The sequence below is a fragment of the Teleopsis dalmanni genome, chromosome 1 (genome assembly GCF_002237135.1).
Source record: "Teleopsis dalmanni isolate 2A chromosome 1, ASM223713v2, whole genome shotgun sequence".
Taxonomy (NCBI): Eukaryota; Metazoa; Arthropoda; class Insecta; order Diptera; family Diopsidae; genus Teleopsis; species Teleopsis dalmanni.
The window spans coordinates 34980730-35001551 of record NC_051846.1 but is presented as its reverse complement, the minus strand read 5'-3'; the positions used below and the strand labels follow the sequence as shown (position 1 = coordinate 35001551).

Genomic DNA, 20822 nt, shown 5'->3' with positions numbered 1-20822 from the left:
TTCAGATGTCTGAGTTGGTGAATCAGCTCCTTTACTCTATTTTATCTGTGGACAGTTTTAAGTCACACTAAATACGGGGTTTTACGGGGCTTTATAATATGATGGATCTGATGTCTTTGTATATGCCTGTGTTTATCAAATTTCGCTGTATTTTTAGGATACTGAGTGTTGGATTATTGTGACTGTATTATGTATTATTATACAAATATATTTTAATTTATTATATAAATATATTATATATTATTAAATAAATATATTATCTATTATTATATAATGTTAATTAATTATTTAATATAAATTATTATTGTATCATATTATTATAGATTTGCGAGCAAGATAATTAATTTTATTATAACTTTTTTTTTGGATAGAATATTATACGAAAAGAGTAGCAAATACTTTAAATAAATAATTTAAATTTATTTAAAAAAAGTACTTAAAAGTTTGATAATAAATTTAAACACCACAAAATTTTTTAAATATAATAAAAATGAGCCAAAAAACACCCCAAATTTATTATTTGAAATTAAAAAATCTAAATGATTTGATATAGTGTAGGACAATAACAAAAAATTTTAAACACCCCAACTAAATATATAAAAAACTAGTAGTATTTCACAAAAAATTTGAATGAACAGAGAATTTAGCTACTCGTGTGGAAAAAACTATGAAAAAATACTAAATACACAAAGTTTCAAAAATTAAGTTCAAAATGTTTTTCCAAAATAGAAAAAAATTTGTGCTTAACTCTCAACTTTGCGTATTTAGTATAATCTCTATTTATCAGTAATTCCCTATTCAACCCCACAATTTAAAATCACAGGTGTACTTCGAGTGCTTCCATGCGTTGTACCGAAAGCCTGTAGACCTTTTATTGCGGGCATGCCCTGTATAACAACGCCAATGGCCATGCGATCACATTTGTCAGCGGAAATTTCTCGAAAACTGATAGCAAAATTGAGTAAATTATTTTGGAAACGTTTATATATTTTTTTTGAAAAAGACAATACACCTTCAGTAGTTTGGTGATCGATAATATCGTTATTAAAAAGCAATTTACTTTTTTCTAGTTTTGATGGTGCATTTTCTACTTTCATTTCACCTTCAACCCACAATGTTGAAAATATACGTAAAAATTTAATTGCCTTGGATTTATGATGAGCAAAAATACGCACAAATTGAAGAACCACAGAAGGACAAGCTTCAGTGCATAGTTGAATTTTCACACGGCCTAATGGTGTGGGACTTTGTTCACTTATATCTTCTACTGCTAAATCAAAATATATGATGGGCCTTAAAAGGTGTTTCAAAAGAGGCAAACTTTTTTCAGATACTATTTTAGCGTAAGCATTAAAAATTCTTTCTGGTATTTTGATTTGATTGCTTGTATCTTTCGGTTTATCCGCATATTTAAATCTACCATAATGTCTTGTTTCAACGAAGGGTTTTGCATTTAATAATCTGCAACCAAATTTGTAATTCTCCTTGTCGAGCATCTTAAGTTTCATATCAATATGTTCACGATTATTCATAATAGGTATTTTACGCTGATTAAATGTTCTCAAATCAGGATCAGCCGTAATTGTTATAATTTGCTTTATCATTTTTATATTATTTGCCAGTGCTTCTTTCATTCCTATTAAATTGGAAGCTTCTCTTATGTTTGTTAAACGCACCTTTGGCGAGCTTGTATCTACTCGAGGTACCACATTTCTGAGCCTTTGGCGATGTTGCAAATATTGTAAATGCATCAACGATGAAACTTTATACATATCCTTCATTGTGATATTTTTGTGGGGTTATACTAAACCAAAACGAATAATTTAACCAAAAAATTAATAAATTCGTGTTTTTTATGTAAAATTAATATATATAAATTTATTATTTTTTGTTAATTATTTTCTCTTTTTTTATAATTTTGGATTTATTGTATAATAATGTGTCAAACATTAAAAAAATTAAAATTAAAAAATATTTTGTTTTTAAAACTATTAATATTATATTAGGTATAATCGTTATATTATTGACATTATTGTAGACGTGAGTACAATAGGATTATATATGAGCAATACAGTCAAATCTGTTTTTGTGCAATGGAGAGGGACCGCATAAAAATATCGTACAAAAATATCGCACAAAAAATCGCACCAAAAAGGCGCACAAAGAAAATGACACAAAAAATTGCACAAAAAAGATCGCATAAAAACAGGTTGATCTGTACTTTACATGGCAAGTAGTAAAAAAGAATTTATTGTCGACTTATTACGATATATTTCCAAAAAATAAAAAAATATTTATTATTTATTTATATATTATTATGTTGTAGCTATTTGAGCCAGTGCACTTAAACACTTTCACTCTTTCTTAACTCGAGGTATTTTCAAAACCACTCTTTATGCCTTGACTGTATTATTGTTTATCACTTCATCAGACTAAGCAATAATTGATCTCAGATCTGTATACCTCTCCGAGGAGCCTGTAATCATTCTGAGATTTGTTAACACGGTGTGGGTAAGTCTGTCAGTTTTCGCAAATAATTTCAGGACTCTATTTTTTATGAATTTTTTGATGGGATCAATGTTGAGGTCCTGACTTTGTGCTCGGAGGCTGACTTTGTGCAATTTCTGTCTATTTATCTTTTTAATATTTTTATTAGTATTTTATTTATTTTATCATATTAATTATTTATGTTGTTAAAGGCCATTCCTTATTTTCAGTTGATTATATCAAAAATACACATTTACGTTTAACAACCTAGACATTTTCACCTTAAAAGTAAATTCGGAACTCCAATTTAATAAAATATTATACATAATTTTTTAGATATTATATTTAATTGTATAAATTAAATGTTTCCTATAAATATTTTTTTTATACATAATGATATTGATCTATATATTAAAAAAATCGATCCTTTTATATTAAGAAAAAATAAGGGAAACACGATTTTTCTTTTTTAATAATAAGTTTATAAAAATCATGAAATTCATAACTGTTAAAATTATTTAACCCTTTAATCCTATCGTATCAAACGACATTTTTGTCAAATCATGTAAAATAGCTGTAATATTTACTGTGAACAAACTAATTAATAGATGGCGCTCAAATTTGTACCATATGTCAAGAAAGGTATACCAACATAATTTTTGAAAAAGTTCTATTACTTAAGGAGTAGTTAAGAAACAACAAAATCCGGATACTTTTTGAGCAGCAGGTAGTCTGCTTTTAACTATTAAAGTTAAAATTCGCATTGTACGTACTTCTATTATTTTAAATATTTCCAGTTTCAGCTTTTTGTTAAAATTTTAAACTATTTATTAAATGGAAATCAAATTTTAATGCATTCTCATACATTTCCCCTTTAATTGAAAATTAACACGTTAGTAAATGGAGTTTAATTGAATGTTCATGCACAAATGGAAACTCACAACACCGGCATGTAAAGTGTATATAAATAAATAAATTTAAGTGAAATATATTTGAAAAAAATGCACAAAATTCAAGTATAAAAAAGGAACCATTTTCGTCCTGCCGGCGACGCACGTCAACATGAGATTTTCCCGTTGATTCACATAGCAAATTTAATGTCCGAAAAAATTAAAATAGTAAAAAGGAACAATTATGCACAAAATGGTGCAAACGAGGACATGTGCTATGAGTATGGAAATATGGACAATAGCCTTGTAGCTCCTGTGTGGGTGGGTGGCGATGCAAAAATGTTGCTGCTTCTGCATTTATTCCAACTGCAGTTCAAAATTGAAATCCTTCGACATAGTCACTAGCACATGGCGTAGTGTAGTGACTGGCGCAAGTGTCTTTTTGATGATGATGATGATGTCCCGTTTGTTTGTCTAAGTATATGTTCGTGTATGCAACAACCACTTCCGCTTAATAGTGATGTTTCCTGTCTAATGTTGTTACCAGCGCAGCATTTCTGCATTTGTTTTGTTGGTCGTGTATGTCGTGTCAAAAATGCGTAAAATTTTCAGCAATTTGTGCCTGTAATTGCGATAAGCGGATAATATATATATAACTATATATCTGTATACTTCCATGCTCAGATGAAATATATACATTACAGTGTAGCTGCTGCATATATGCAGTTATAGTTATATGATTTTATAAAATTGTATGTAATTACTTACGAGTATAAATGCATTGTCAATTCATTTTCGTATTTGACTTTGCGAGTTAGATTTTATGAATTTGTTTGTGAATGAAATCGTTTGAGCAATATTTTTCATTTTGTTGAATATAGAAATTTGATAATTGCTTCGTTCTGGTTTGTGTTACTTTTATTGGCTTGTGTCAAATTTCATTTTAGATTTCAAATTTAAAGCGTGAATTGGACATAATTTTCAAACAAAATGCCGCAGTAAATTTTACAAATACCCGTTACGTTTTCATTATACATACCATGGGTTTGTATGTATTTAAATGCATAATGACTTAAATAAACATATGCAATTTCAGTAGAGTAATGGGCGGAGAGGTTTATTGTACTGTCTAATATCAAATATATTGCATGTCAAGCTTTTACGACTGGCAAATTTGGTAAATTCTTTTTTTTTTGTCCAGTACATTTGCTGGCTTGCATTAATGCAATAAAAATGAATGGTTAAATTGGTCGAATGTGTTCGATAACGCAACGAAATTGACAATTAAATTTAAATGCACAAAAATACATTTTCGGATAAATTTTAGTGAAGCCTTATCAATTAATCGAATCTAAATAACTGATTTATACGATTTTTCGTAAATAGAAATGGATATGGAAAATTTGAAAACAAATAAATATTAAAATATGTTGATGTGTTAAAATAATACATTGGAATTAAAATTACAAAATTTTTTTATCTTCTGGTAGAAATTCTATCGCAAATAGAAAAGAAAGACATAGTAAAAATATTTTGAAATGAGAAAATTTGATTTTTAATCGAGCTAAAAATTCTTAAGGAAAGACAGCAATCTATACCAACGGTTCTAAGATGGATAAAAGCATTGGAGCAGGGCTATTTTCTACGGAACTAATGATTAGTAAATCATACCATCTTTTAGATTCCACCTCAATATATCAGGCAAAAATTTTCACCATCCTTAAAACGCGTGCTCTTGCTTTAAACATGAACTTTTACGGAAAAGAAGTTTACATTCCAACTGCCAACGAGGCAACTATTAAAGCCTTATCTGTATGTCATTCAAATTAGTGCAAAAATGTAAGGAATTTATCAACGCACTAAGTGAGAGGTCCAAGGTAACAGTAGTTTGGGTTTCCGGGCATTTTAATATTGTGGGGCATGACCCTATTTCAATCTCTACCCCTGTCAGCTACGGTCTTAGGCTGATTTATGACCATTTTTTGCGACAGGCAAATAGTGAGTGGACCCTTGGCACCTTAGCAGTCAGGTCAGGGCTACATGGCCAATCTATATTAAATGCAGAACGTCTGACCTAATACACAGAAGCAAATCAGAGTTATCTAGGTTAATATCTGTCTTTACTAGGCATTGGACCATAGGACAACATGGAGTTAGACTTGGCCTACTCTGTGATATCTCTTGCAATGCATGTCTACAGCTCTCAAAGAAAGGACACTAGAACACCTGATGTGTCTATGTCCAAGTTTGGCCAGAACTAAGCTTAAATTTCTGACAACCCTTTTCTTCAACAAACTCGGCATTAGCATTGGCCAGATTCTTGCTTTTATAAATGCTTATGACTGGTTCTAGCTTGACTTCCTCTACTACCCACTATTACGAGATTTGTGGATTCAAAACGGTTTTTTAGCTAATTGGGGAGGACTCGTTCCTCCCTTCAACACAACTAACTAACTAAAAATTCTTGTTTTTTTTAATCAATTAAATAAATCTAGTGATTTTCAGGCAGACTTTAAGACTTTTAATAAAATCAACAAATCACATTTTTTTCACTTCTTTGCTTGATCAAATGAGAGTTAGTGTCAATAGCGTTTGTGAATATTTGGATGATATACTCTAATGAGAGCTCTGTTGAACTCTGATAATAAAAAAGTTAGATGATTTTATAAAAGTACACTTTAAAGCAATGTTTCGAACCGGAATCCAATCAAAAACTGAAAAAAAACCAATATTTTTGTCGGAGTAAAAATCGGAATCGAACCGATATATTTTTTTTCTTGTTTTGAAACGGAACGAAAATCGAAACAGGAAAAAATAGGATCTTAGAACCGGAACCGAAGTAAAAAATGAATACCGAAAAAACCGATATTTTTGTCGGAACGAAAATCGGAACAGACCGATTTTTTTTGTTTTGAACCGTAACAAAAACCGGAACGGAAAAAATTCCGATTCTAAACTCTGCTTTGAAGCACAGCATATCTTCCTGATGAAAAATGTATTATATTTGATTTGAGAAAATGCAATTCTAAATTAAACAAATTGGTAAATAAATAAATAAACACAATCATAACTCAAATTTTATAATTAATATAGTTAGGGCATATTAAAATATAAGCCCTAAACTTGTTGTAAAGCTCTGCATTTCTATCTAATATTTCAAATTCATATAAGAATATATTACTGATATATTTTATTTATATTAATATATTGTTTCATTTTATTTTAAGTACTCAATATTAAATACTTACTGTAAATATCGCAGTGCTCGCCCTCATAGTGTGTACCGAAACAGTCGCACGATATGCCAGAGTAGTGATTAATACATCTTGAACCAACAAAACACAAATTATGTCTTGAATAACATTTATCGGAACAGCCCTCGTTTACATTTTCATGCTTTGTGGCCACCAGTGGTGTTATGGGCAGCAAATCGGATGCTGCTTTACCCGAGCGGAGCACAACATTGCGTATACAACCAACAAATGATTCGATTATGTACTTGACGCCATGCAGTTTTTCCTCAGAGGACAGTCCTTTTGTTAGTACACAAATAACAATGCAAACATTTTTCGAATGTGGTGCGGTACATTATGGTGTCATCATGGGATTTTATTGTTTAAGAAATTTGTTATTTTATATTTTTATTTATTTTTTGTTGTTGAATAAATTTCAAAAATTTAACCATGTATTGTTTGTTTGTAACAGGTTCATTGTTTTTGTTGCAGTAGTTGTTGTTTTATGTGACATTAGAATGAAATGACCGCCATAATGAAGATTAATTAAATTTTAAATAGAATAGAAAGATAGAAAATAAAAGTAAAATAAATTAAAAATATATCTCATATGAATAAAGGTAAGCAAAGTAAAAATAATTTATATTCATTAAATAAACAATTTCAGACGAATTATTTTGTTTTAAGACAGCAACATAAAATGTTACTCATACGCACTGCATGACAAAACAAAATGGAAATTAATTAAGGTGTTTTTATCATTTTATATACAAATATCATTTTTTTTTTACAAATATATTTAAATTGAATTTTAATTTAATTATAAATTTTAATTATTATCTCTTTTAATATTTTTTATAATATTTGATATTTTTAAAATAATACTTAGAATATGTATGCCTGTTTAGGTCGACAATATAAAGTTAGCCCTTAATAAAGCAATATTTTTTAAAATATTTTGTACAAAGAGAATTCAATTTACAGTAATATAGGAAAATAAACTGCTATTCTTTACTAACAAATTTGAAAATATCAATCACCTACAAGGACTTTTCAGAAAATATAAGCAACTTCTCATAAAGTTTTCTATTCGGCAAACTGAAAAGTTATTTTTTAAATATTCCGTTCGAGTATTGATATATTTCAGAGAAAATTGAATTGCATTCGAATTTATGGACAAACATTTTCAAACGCATGCACAAAGAATGCATTCAATTCACCCACAAATATGAAAGCACACCTACAACACATCTGCGAGCAAGTCCTGACACAAAGGTGCAAAATTCAATGGAAAATGAGTAGAAGTCGGTACAGAATTGACACCTAAATTGAAATTCATTTTGCATTTGATACGCGTACACATACGCAATAATGCTTAAGTTCGGAAGTTTTGGTTAAATAACAATTGCAGCATCAGCAGCAATTTTTGAACGGCAACAACAACTATGCAGCACTTCTATAGATACTATACATCGAGATTGAACTGCTAATGCAATCATAGCGTGCCACATGTATTGCAAAACCTCGAAGAATACAAATTGAATGAAAATATGAAACACGCTAAGATCACATTAAAACATTTTAGAAAAATATTAAAGAAAATATTTTTATATATGTGTAGCAAATTCTATGTATATGTGTTAAAAACACATATGAAATACAATAGTTTAAAATAAAATACTATACTATATTTTACTGGAATCAAAGTATTTTTTTAGATTTTCTAAAACAATGTTAACAGTTTTAAGTATGTTATATATTTGAGTACATTTATAGCTTAACATAAGATGCTTTAATTTTTAAGAAAACTTTATATAAATAGAAGTGTTCGAACAGTAATGAAGAAATAACAACAAAATTTTTATTAATTTATTTGGCTGACCGTACAACGCTGTTCCAAATGGTCGATTTCATATTTAATTAGTTTATAGTCCATATATATTTTGTTGAACTGCATGTGTCATCTATATAAATATAAATGGAACTAGTTAGTTCTTAAAGGTGTGAGCATCTGGTCGCGCATCAGTCGATGAATCATATTAATGCTATTGATGCAAATATGGGTATTAAGAAATATGTCAAAAAGGGTATATTATTCCCCATCTTTTGACTTATAATGAGTTCACTACATTTGATACTTAATGAGGAAAGAGAAGAAGTTGATGTATTATTTGAGTAACAGATTGGTTTCATTTGATTCTGCCAATTCAAAATATTCAGACGACAAAATGGAGTCAATAGAATAGATAACAATAAAAAACAGATGTTTGAACTTTGTGCTCGGGATGTTCTCTTGACAAAATATCAAATAGGTGATCCCAAAAGAGCTAATTTTTGGATTTTGAGGTGACTTTAGTGAGTTCAAGTCTCACACTAACTTATATATTAGATTGCATTACATATCGCAAAAAATAAAACATTAGAATTGATATTCTAATTTTGGAATATCAAAAGCTGATCCAAAAAAATAAGGAAAAAATATCTAAAATAATATGGATCCATACCGAACATTGGACTATTAGAGATACATAAAGCCAGTTTGGGCCTGCTCTAACAGAGCCCCTCCAAATCGTGTTTACTGGTACTGGAAAAAGTTCCGGTTGTATCGTAAGTTTGGCTTTTTTAAGTCCATTCTTATGTATAAGGGTACGCTATTCATCAATTCACTCTACAACATCTCACACAAGAAATAAATGGTTGGATGTAAGACTCCCAAAACTTTTTGAAAAATTCAGAAGAACATGCATTCAAAAAGACTTTTTAGCTATATAAAAATCTAGCTAAAAAATATTATGTATGTTAGTTTTCTTAAGTATGAACCATATTTTTTATAAATAGAAACAAGTTTTATAAATTTCATAACTTAGTAAGCTAGTTAATATTTAAAAAAACGTATCTGCATGACTTTTATATTGTAATTAAATTTGTTTAAAAAAATTTAAGTAGTGTTTAAAATTTTTTGAAGAACGTATGTAGCTTTTAAATTTAGCGTATGTATAAATATTACTAATAAACAGTTGTAACGATTATAGGAAGTAAAGTTGTTATTGCAATATTATACTTTGTTTAAATGAAGTTCAGAATCTACCAAACAAATGTTACGCTTGGAACCGTCTTTTTACTTAGTATATCTAGTGAATGTTTGTTCTGTGCTGCATAATAACAAATAGAAGACTACATCAACTTTCTGGTGAGTATAACATAGTACTAACGTCACATAATGGAATAGGTAATGATATTTAATACAATTCCGTTTCTTTGTTTTATTACGAAATATATACATAATATAAATCCATACATAATTATCAATTTTTATTTATTTCTTTGTTTTAGAAGAATCAAACAAATTTTAGGCGCACATAATGGAATTAATTTTTGCAATTTTGGAATTCATCCATAAATTTTTTCAGTTATCTCTCTTATTAGTTGCAATGATCTGTATATATTGGGTGAACAATTCTCCAACCATTGAAGCAATTGCACATCTAAGATCAAACCATTTTGAGTTTCCTAGAAACCATGTATCTGTTGTAGAACATCAACTAAGGGATCGTCATATGTTTTTCTAAAAATATTTTTATACATATTTACATGTCGGATGAGTTGGATCTATTGTCTATTGTCTATTGTCGACTTATATCGGACATCGACACTTTTAAGCTGATGTTAAGTCGTATACGAATTTGGATTATAAGCACTGCTGTTGCCGGTCACCAAAGGAACTGGTACATAAATATTTTATGCTAGACGTGTTTGTATTGGACTTGAGCTAAAACCTGTTATAAAGGAACTTAATTGCAATTACTAATGATTGAAAAATTTTTTATTGTGGAATATAAATTAGAGAAACTCTGTATCTTCAAATTAATTAGTCGTATGTATTTATTAATTGATGTTCTAATAATGTATAGGAACATCATAATAAATACAATAAAATATAGAATAAATAAAAATGTATAAAAGATAATAATAAGGAATATATAAGTGAAATATTAAATATATACAGCTTCATCAAAAACGTACTAAATTTCATGATGGCTTTTATTTTTAAATTCTTATTAAAATTGGATTATAGTTCAGTATTACTAGTCAAATCACTATGAAAAGATAGTCAATTACACTGTTCAAATTACTTGTTAATATTCTATACGAAGCTAATGAATCTATTTGGTTAATGTTTAATATGTTATGTGAAGTTTTTGATCTACATAATCGACCCATAACGCTAATTATTCACAGTAAAGCAAATAGCTGTGTTTGAAAATTCGTAAGCTTTTTACTGAAAATAAAACCATTGTAAACCAAAGTATGGATAAAAATGTAGTGCAATGAGAATTTGTAATCAATTCCATTTTATCTATCTTATCTTATCTATAAAACTTAGATGCTTATTGCTGAAAAAATCGATTTTGCTAACCAGAATATGGATAAAAATTCAAAACAATCAGATTTTACCTATAATCAAGTTCTTTTTTTATCTTGTGACTCTTTTATGACATTTTAAATTCAGTTCATCCAAGAACTTAAACAACTTAGTCATTTGAAACACACAAATATAATATATTAGGTATAAAGAGATTTTCGTGAGCGACTCTATATATCGTGAAGAAATCATCTTTAGCAATAATGGGTCTAAATAATGCTAGAATTGTTATATTTGGATTTAAGTCGATCGACATGCTCTTTATGATGGTATTATATAGTTATACAGTTACCGTTAATTGATAACGCTAAGCATGACTAAAATTCGACGTGTACAATGTATGATTCCAAAACGGGGTGCCACTTGCCTCACATCTCATGGTGCAATCAATTTATTTGAGAGAAAATATTTTTTATACATCTAAATTTTCAAGCTTTTGATTTATTAAATTAATATATGAAAAAATGTTAAAATATTAAAAATTCTAAACTTTATATACTATATACTATATATACTATATAATACTATATATATATATATATATACTATATATTTATATATACTATATATATGTAGAAAATTATTTATTAATATATCAAAAGCTGGTTTCACAAAGCTTACAAAATTAGAAATTATTTATTAATATATCAAAAGCTAGTTTCACAAAGCTTACAAAATTAGAAATTATTTATTAATATATCAAAACTTTTCAATGAAATTTTAATCAATTTAAATCGAAAAATATATACCACTGACATATAACATCGGCTTAACTTCTTGCAAAGACGTCCGCTTAACCTCTTGCAAGTTCACCAGCTTATCGACGACTACTCTTCTCTTGTACTCAATACTCGCCGCTAGCCCTCTGCATGCAAACTCGTTTGAGTGCATACTTCACTGTTTACATACATATACTATATATATATATACTATATATACTATATATACAGTAATATATATAAAAATTCTTTCATATTAAATGTAATAAAAACAAAATAAATATAATATATATAAAAAAAATAAACAAAAATAAAAAAAGGAGAAAAACTCTATGTTAATATAACTTAAATCATAAGATGGTTGCTTAGATATTTCAAACGGTGTATGCAGTTTATGCTATGCGGTAAGTGAATTTTTAAGAAGACCTCATTGCGTATGAGTAACATTTTAGAGTTCATACTTTTAATATTTTTTTATAAATTTATATTTTTATTTCTATATTATTCTATTTTCTTAAAATTTGTCTAAAATTTTAAATTAAATGTTTTTTAAATTTAGCACATGTATCAGTGAAAATAAGAAAGTAGTTACTTACCTCCCACCAATACCACAGATGGCAGATTAGTTGATACACCATAGTTTGTGTCATGATTTAAACCCTGTAAATAGACTTCCTCCTTACTATTGTCGACACGTGCAATTAATCTTGCACCATGGACATCAATGCGTACCTGTGTATATAAGTATATAAAAATTGTTATATACATGTACTTGTGTATACTACAGTATATAAATGATTTTGTGTAGTTACCAAAGAAGTATTAGGGATGTGCGTGTGTAAGTGTATAGTAGTGATAAATTTTCGCAGTACCCACAGTAAAAACAAATCAAATGTTTGAAATTTGAAAATAAATTAAATGCAATGACAAAAGTTCATAAGGATTTCTGACATAGCGTTACCGTACATTCGCCCTCACAACTATAGAGAAATAGATTCAAATGCTCTTACAAAGCATAAGGATAAAGTTTGATATGACTCTGAAACTGTATGCGCAAATTCGTAGATTAATGTCTGTGCAGAGTGCACACAAAAATGAAATGAACAGACAGACACATCCGTGCTGATATGAACATTTGCCTTTTTGTAGAAGCGTTTTAGTGACCACTTCGATTCGGGAGCATTTCTACGATGCACGTATAATAGAATTTTATTTGGAAAAAAGTAACAATACACGTAAAAAGATTAAATGAAAGGCAAGGAAAATCATGAAAAATCTACTACCATATCAAACATTATTGATGATGATTGCTCAAAGTGGTTGTGGTGGCGGTACTACTGACGAGACTGCCATGCATTGAGGGGTAATAAATCATGCATTGATTCTATATATATGTTTGTTTAGTGCTCCACCTCCAACTGACAGTACATCAACAACAGTTGTTGTTAGTACTTTACGAATCCAAATTAAATTGTGTTCCAAAATTTTAATTAATTAAGATTTTTGATGTTGATACCTTCAACTACAGTGAACTTACCATTACACTATGCCATTCATCTCGGTTTAAGCTTTCACCTACAGTTACACTTGTTGAATGTTTTCCAAATACATGCACCACCTTTAGTTGACCTTTCTCAACGATAACATACAATGCATATGGATCCAAATCAATTCGATCTGGATTTTTTACATTATGATAGACAAGCAGTCCGTGCGGTAGACGTGTACGAAATTGAAATGAAATTTCACGGCAAAGTCTGTATTAAAGAAAATTGAAAACATTAGTGAGCTTGTCTTGCAAACATGAATATATCTCATATGCAAGTACTTCTAAAATTGAGCAATTTAGCTTTAAGGGATGGGAAATAAATGATATATAAATGTTAAATATTTTATAAGTAGAAATACAATTGGATCTGATTTGAAGTAGAGTTTAGTTAGAAGGATAAACGAATCTGATTTAAAGTTAGGGTTTAGTTTTAAAAAAAGTATCCTATTTTTATAAAGTTTAATAATCTGATAGAGATATATAAAAAAAATTATAAATTAATAAAGAGGACGTTTGGAGGTTTTTTGATTCTCGAATTTTTACCTATACATATTGCTTAGAAACTTAGTAGTAATAAAAATTCTACATAATAAAATTATAAAATTTTATAACAAAATAAATTAAAATAAAATTATGAGTTATTTAAAAATTATTTCTAACTGCTAAATTCCTAAGCATTACCATATGTGTAGGTTGAAATAGCACAATATATAATGGTCATTATTTAAATAATGATGTATTATATTGTATGATTATTGAATTGACTATAATTTTATTAATAATTTTTATATTTATTATATCTTAACTACTATATTATTATATTTATATAATAATTTTATATATATGAATTATTTATTCATTATTTAAATATTAAACCAACTTGCCCTTAGGAAGAAGTAGAGAAGTAGAGTAATCGGCGACAATAAAAAATGTAGTAAATATTATAACTATGTTTTAATTATATTATACATATACATATTTATAAATAATTTTTTTGATTTTCATCGGGTTTGGGTCGTTTATTTAACGCAGAAATTATAAAAAAATTACACTTATTAATTTTTGTTAATTTTATTTTTTTTATTATATTTTTAGAAAATATTTATAATACAGATTGTTTTTTTGTTTTTAGAAAATTTTTGTAATATAGTTAGTTTTTAAAAATTTAATAAAAAAAAAATTTTAACATAAATTAATAAGTTTAATTTTTTATAATTTTTAAGTGTTAAATAAATGACCTAAGCCTGGTGAAAATATAAAAGGGTGTCGATAAAATAAAACGTATTCAGAATTAATGATTAAATAATATATAATATATAAAAATATATAATAAATAAATAATTTTAAATAAAAATTTTTATCCTATAACAAGAAATCTATCTTGGAATAGAAAAAGAGATGAAAGTGGGAAAATTTTTTTTAAAATTTTATAAATTTAACTAAAGCTACATGTTTACTCCTAGAGCTTCATCAATATTATATTACAAGTAAAAATTCATTTTTCAAACATTTTGAAGTCGATTTAATGGGAAAATCTTATTTAAATTTTCTCGATTTCTTAAGCAGTACACCTTGAAAGGAAGGAACTATTGTACAAAGGTGTTTGCTTTTTTACATACGTAAATTGATATGCCACCTCACGTGCATTTTGCAAATTGAAAGGACAGCATGAGAAAGAATTGAAATAAGTGGATGCATTAAAACGGTACCAAATTGACGGAATGAAATACGTCGAAATCCTTTGGCAAGTCACCGGCATAAGTTAATCAGTTTTTTGCATATTTACTTCGGCATTGACTCACCTTAATTGAAATGTTTGTATAATGTCGCCATCCATTTGGATAAAAGTATTATTTTTGGCAAAAACGAATGTTTTTTCCTGACCTGTTTCAGCAAACGTCAGTTCAGGTCCACGTTGTTCGAACGGCACTGGACTTGTATCCGAATCTCCATGGTAAGTGGGTGCACCAGTATATACTGGCACTAACACTGGCGATTCAGTTGTACTTGGCTCTCGTGTCGTTGTTTGCAAAAATGGTGGCAGTGTGTCTGCGTTATTAAGAAAGCAAATTAATTAATGAAAAGTAAAGAAAACACAGTAAAAATGGAAATGTAAATGGAAAAATAAAGAAAAAATGTTAAAATTGTAAATAAAATTAAAAATGTAAACACTTACGTGGCGCGCCAATGCAATGAAAAAGACATTCTGCTTCCGTGTTGAAGCGATTTTGTGGATTGCCCTCACAGCCACCCCAAATGAAAGTCGTGCATTCATTCGTTAAGGGTTCATAACGCCATTTATAGATATATTGCTTACATGGACCCGGATCACCAGGTCCGGTGCATTTATCATACAACTTCTCCTTTGGCAATGTTACTATGTTGCTATTTGTAATATTTGCATTCGCATTGTTTACCGTGCCCGTTAATTCAATGTTACTATTTGTGCTGCCTGGAATGTTGCTGGTATTGATACTGGTTATATTCGTTGGGGGATTGCCATTGTTTGGTAGCAGATTATTACTTATGCTGCCAGTATTGAGGCTTATGGCGTTATTACTGTTACTTGGACTTAAGTTTATATTAATGTTGCTATTATTATTAGTATTACTATTCAAGTTACTGCTCTGCAGCTGTAGTAAATTTGTACCGGTGGGTGTTGAGCTGATTAAGCTCTGTTGAAAAGTGAGCAATAATATGTACGCCACTGCATGTTGCAACATTTTAATGCAGGGGAAGGAACGAATTTACAAAGTCACTGTAATTAGAAAGTATAAAGAGTTGAGTGAATAAATAAATTTAGTTAATATCATTTAAACTTTAACGTTCAACTTTAAATAAAATATGAAAATAATAGATAAATATTTTTTTTTAATTGTACATTAATATTTATCTTCAGTACATTAAATCTTTTATTCAGTTTATTTGCTTTAAATAAATAAGTTTATTTACTCAATTTAATTATGGGAATATGCATATATGTATGCACCTAAAGTTCTTAATAAATATTTGTTTAGCTCTGGGTTCATATATTTACAATATTATAATTAGCCATGAAATTGTTTCTTTGAGCAATAAAATCAACATGGATTTGTAAATAAGTTGAATAAAAAAGTATAGAGTAAATAGAATAGAAGAGAATAGAATAGAAAAGCTAAAATTGCATTTCTAAAAATCATGTAATCGAATTTTAAAGTTTCCATTATTATTGAAAGAAATAGGGATAGAAATGTTATGAATAATCGAACAGTTTCAGTTATCTAACAAATAATTAATAATAATAACAGATATTATTTAATACATATGTAATAATATATATATATATTATATATATAACAGATATATATGTAATAATACATATATTCATATATAATAGTTTGTTTTTAATATATTTAAATGCTACTTTCAAAATTTTATATATGTCACTTATAAACTAATTCCGAGAATCTGTCCTTTTAATTTTTAATTCATAAATAGTATTTTTCATATACTTAAACAGTTTAAAAAAGTTAAACAATATAATACAATATAAATATATAATATACTTGCAGAAAAACATGATTACTCATCGTTTCTAATTTAACAAACACGTGTTCTAAACATGGTACTCACAGTCCAACAAATTATATACGGATTACAAAGTAATTAAATAAGAATGAGAATATTCTATAAGATCACTGATGATAAGTACTGGTCAATACTCGAAAAAGCGTTGTATGGTCAGACAATTAACAATAAATTAATCAAATTTTTGTTGTTGTTTCTCCATTAGTGTTCGAACTCTTATAGTTTTATATTCATCATAAGACGCGTCATATTTAACAAAAAAATCAACACATAAAAAAAAAGTTTTAGAAAATTCAAGACACATTGAAGCTCAACTAATTTTGTTAGAAGTAGCATTAAGGCGCAGAAGTACCGTAATGCCAGTGTAACCTTCAATAGATGCAGCACCACAATAGAGGCAATACTCTAAACAGAAAACTGATATCTGAAGAAGATAATGTTACCAGATAGACGTTGGCTTGCATAGAGGTCTGACCATGCGTAAGTAAGTGGCTTAAAATGGCCTGAATAAATCTCTGAGCCGCTAATCTAAAGTAGTTACGCTAATCGCTAATGTTATTTTATCTTTTTAGTCTTATGTCAGATATACAAGCATAGATGAGATAATGAATCTTACTGAATAAAGTATTTAATGTAAAAACTTCTTTATACTTTTAAGAATTTGATTTCTTGAAAAACAAAATAATGGAAGTTGTTTCACATTTCAGACTATTTCAATATTTTCGCAATGATAAGTACTATTTTTACTTCTCCAGTGATATCAAACTCGGTATATGACCATTATTTCGAATTTCAAACTACTAACACAATACTTCAAGATTTCACCTATGTAGGTTTAGGGTATAAATCTCTGATGCATCTCACTGTATTTTCAAAAGTTGTAATTTGTTCTTTTATCATCTTCTTATATTATCGCAGATTCCGTGACACAGTTCACGAATTATATAAATTCTAAGAATAATCATATAGACAGGGAAAAAATATACCACTCTAGATATCTAAAAATCTTTGAAATCTATTTAAAGAAACGGAACAACATTTTTGATTCAGAAAGACTTACATTGAGATTCGTCCCTTCCATCTAAACAACTAACAAAATATAAGGAAATTTTTTATTTTATTTTTGTTAAAAAAAGAAAAACAATAAATATTACATTAAATACAATAATTATGTTTTTAAGATGAGAAGGAGCAGTACAAAAGACAAAGAACAAATGATGTCCTGGTACCTGTGTTGTATCAGTTTAACTGAAATACAACAAAAGTTAATTATTTTTATTTTATCATTTAATATTTAAAAAAGAAACCACATTGTTGAAGTATGAAGATTAAAAATTTATGTCAAATATTTACTAGATTGTATCTGCACAGAGTTTTACTATTTGTTTTTAATATTTATGCTTCCTTATATTTTTTTTTATTTTAATATGACTCCTCCTTTCATTGGAAAACACATTACTTAAAAATTTTTTTTTTGACTAACATTTTTTCAAAGGTTTTCTTTAAATAACTATATTTTTACTTTACTGGTAAGTATCAACGCTTTTACTGGATTACTGGGATGATTTACCAGGATTAACACAATCCAAGCCACTTATTGGTACATATAATAATAGGAGGTACCAGGATTGTACAGGCCTATCACAGTAAAAACTTAGAATCATCACAGGATTCCTAACAGGGCACTGTAAACTAAAATACAATCTCACGAAACTGGGTATATATACAGATGAAAACTGTAAACTCAGCTACACATGTGCTGTTAGCATGTTCTGTGCTAATGCACAAACGGAATAGACTCTTGGGAATATATACCTTTACGGAATAGGCAATAACACTTTGTAAAGTAGGTTCTGTACTACTTTTCATTGACGCAACGGAGCTTAAGAAACTACTCTAAACCCTGTAGGGGTCACAATAGGTGACCCGATGGTCGCAGTGCCACATCCCTTAACAATAATATTCAACGCTCGTAATAAGAGCAAAAATCCTGACCAAATCTTTTTTTATGAATATCTGATTTGGTAATGAGTAACAAGTATGTGCTTACTAACGAGGTATGCATTATCTTATTAAGTTAATTATTTACTAGTTATTAATAGATTAATAGTAATAATATTATGTGGTATTCTTCACTAAATTAGATAACAATTATTTTTTTTCCTCAATGCAACATCCTTGCAAATTTTGTGTAATACACTTATTATAGGACCAGTATTTATTATTACTTATTTTGTTTATTATTATTCATATATCCTATTATTAAATTTTATTAAGTTCATTTAGTATATATTATTTTTTTAAACTATTGCAGTACTGTGACTAAATTAATCGAACTCATCAAATACATACAATATTTTCACATACAATGTTTTGTATTGCAATAGCTCAATTGCATTGCAACCTCAATATGTTAATTCTGAAACTTTTAAGTAACTAATTCAAAATTTTTATTGCTCGTAACGACAATGGAGCAGAAAGCAAATAAATAACTTCAGTGCATATAGCGTCACCTCATTTGAGCAACAGCAACTGTGAAACACAGAAACATTGACATCTTTAGTACTGATGTGCCAGCTGCACTTACGCTGAGTAGTTTTGGGAATGTGGGACTAAACATCATTTGGATAGGAAGTCCCTTAAAGTATTTGAGATAAAGCAAACATAAATTTGATGCAAGCGTGGGTGAATGAGTTTAGACATAAAGTTCTAATGAGAAATGGGAAATGCATATGCTTTAATTATGGCTTAATAACAGACTAACATAGCTGAAATGTTGATGAAGTTATTACTTCAACTGAAAGTAAATATTTTAGAAAACTTATACGACATATTATCGTATATGATATTAGATAACATTTTCTGTAAAAATAAAAAAAAAATAAAACAATTTCGATTTGTCAGTATTTAGCTAAACGAAACGATACAGGATATTTCAAACAAAATATCTAAGAGGTATTTTTTTAATATAGTATTTGTAATTTAAAGAGTTTGCTTATTAAAATTTAATAAATAAAAGTAACATTTAAGTACTGTATATGATAAAATACAGGAAACAAAAAAATTTTTTTAGAAATTTGATATTATCTCCTTAAAATTGGTTACCATCAGTTGAATATAATAAGATAGGTTTTGTAAGAAGTAGTAAAGAGTAAGTCGGTTAAGAGTTGAGAAGTAATATATTTACTACTAATGGTTAATTATATTATATTTAATTTGATATAATTTGATTTAATTTTATATAATTAAAATTTACTTAATTCAATGTGATATAATTTAATTTAATTTGAATTCAATTCAAATAATTTGAATTTAATTTAATTTGATTTAATTTTATTGGATTTAATTTAATCTGATTTAATTTAATTTAATTTAATTTAATTTAATTTAATTTAATTTAATTTAATTTAATTTAATTTAATTTAATTTAATTTAATTTAATTTACTTTAATTTAATATTATTTAATGTTTATTTATATTTAATTATATATATATATTTGTGTCTATTTTATTATATTTTTTTTTACTATTAGAAAATTTAAGAAGTAATATATTTACTACTTATGGGTAACTTATATCTGATATCCTTAATTATATTATATTTAATTTAATTTATTTGATTAAATTAATTTAATTTAATTTAATTTGATTTGACTTAACTGAATTGAATTGAATTTATTTTAATTTGATGTAAATTTACTTGATTTATTTAATTTAATATAATTTAATTTAATTTAATTTAATTCAATTTAATTTAATATTTATCTATTTTATCAAATTTTTTTTTATTTTTTTGGCTATTAGAAATTTGTTCAGGCCAATTGTAATTATAATTTTCCAAGTTGCATTAGGATATACTTCGATATTTTCATATATTTATACTGCTTGCTTCATATTTCCATGAAACCATATTCAATACTCAATGGTGTCCTGAATCGAAATTACGAAATCTAG

At 27.6% G+C, this 20822-nt stretch overlaps 2 protein-coding genes and 1 long non-coding RNA gene across 4 annotated transcripts in view; 1 reads left to right on the top strand and 2 right to left on the bottom strand.

The window, feature by feature from the left end:
• The window catches only part of LOC119676751 (contactin-associated protein-like 4), a 60211-nt gene extending 44176 nt beyond the window's left edge, over positions 1-16035 (bottom strand). For both annotated transcript variants that reach the window (XM_038088036.1, XM_038088105.1), the window contains exons 1-5: positions 15478-16035; positions 15104-15350; positions 13290-13509; positions 12349-12484; positions 6626-6910 (exon numbers count right to left, since the gene is read on the bottom strand). In XM_038088036.1, coding sequence (XP_037943964.1) covers positions 6626-6910; positions 12349-12484; positions 13290-13509; positions 15104-15350; positions 15478-16024 — 1435 coding nt within the window. In that variant the 5' untranslated portion in view covers positions 16025-16035. The remainder of the gene's footprint in view (positions 1-6625; positions 6911-12348; positions 12485-13289; positions 13510-15103; positions 15351-15477) is intronic.
• Positions 590-1883, bottom strand: LOC119676903. The gene has a single exon (XM_038088202.1). It carries the CDS (start codon positions 1779-1781, stop codon positions 795-797), a length of 987 nt encoding a protein of 328 aa, XP_037944130.1. The 5' UTR covers positions 1782-1883; the 3' UTR covers positions 590-794.
• On the top strand, positions 9551-10173 carry LOC119677083. The gene is made up of 2 exons (XR_005252250.1): positions 9551-9800; positions 9944-10173. It is a non-coding gene; the product is annotated as an uncharacterized LOC119677083 (long non-coding RNA).
• Positions 16036-20822: the final 4787 nt, after the last annotated feature.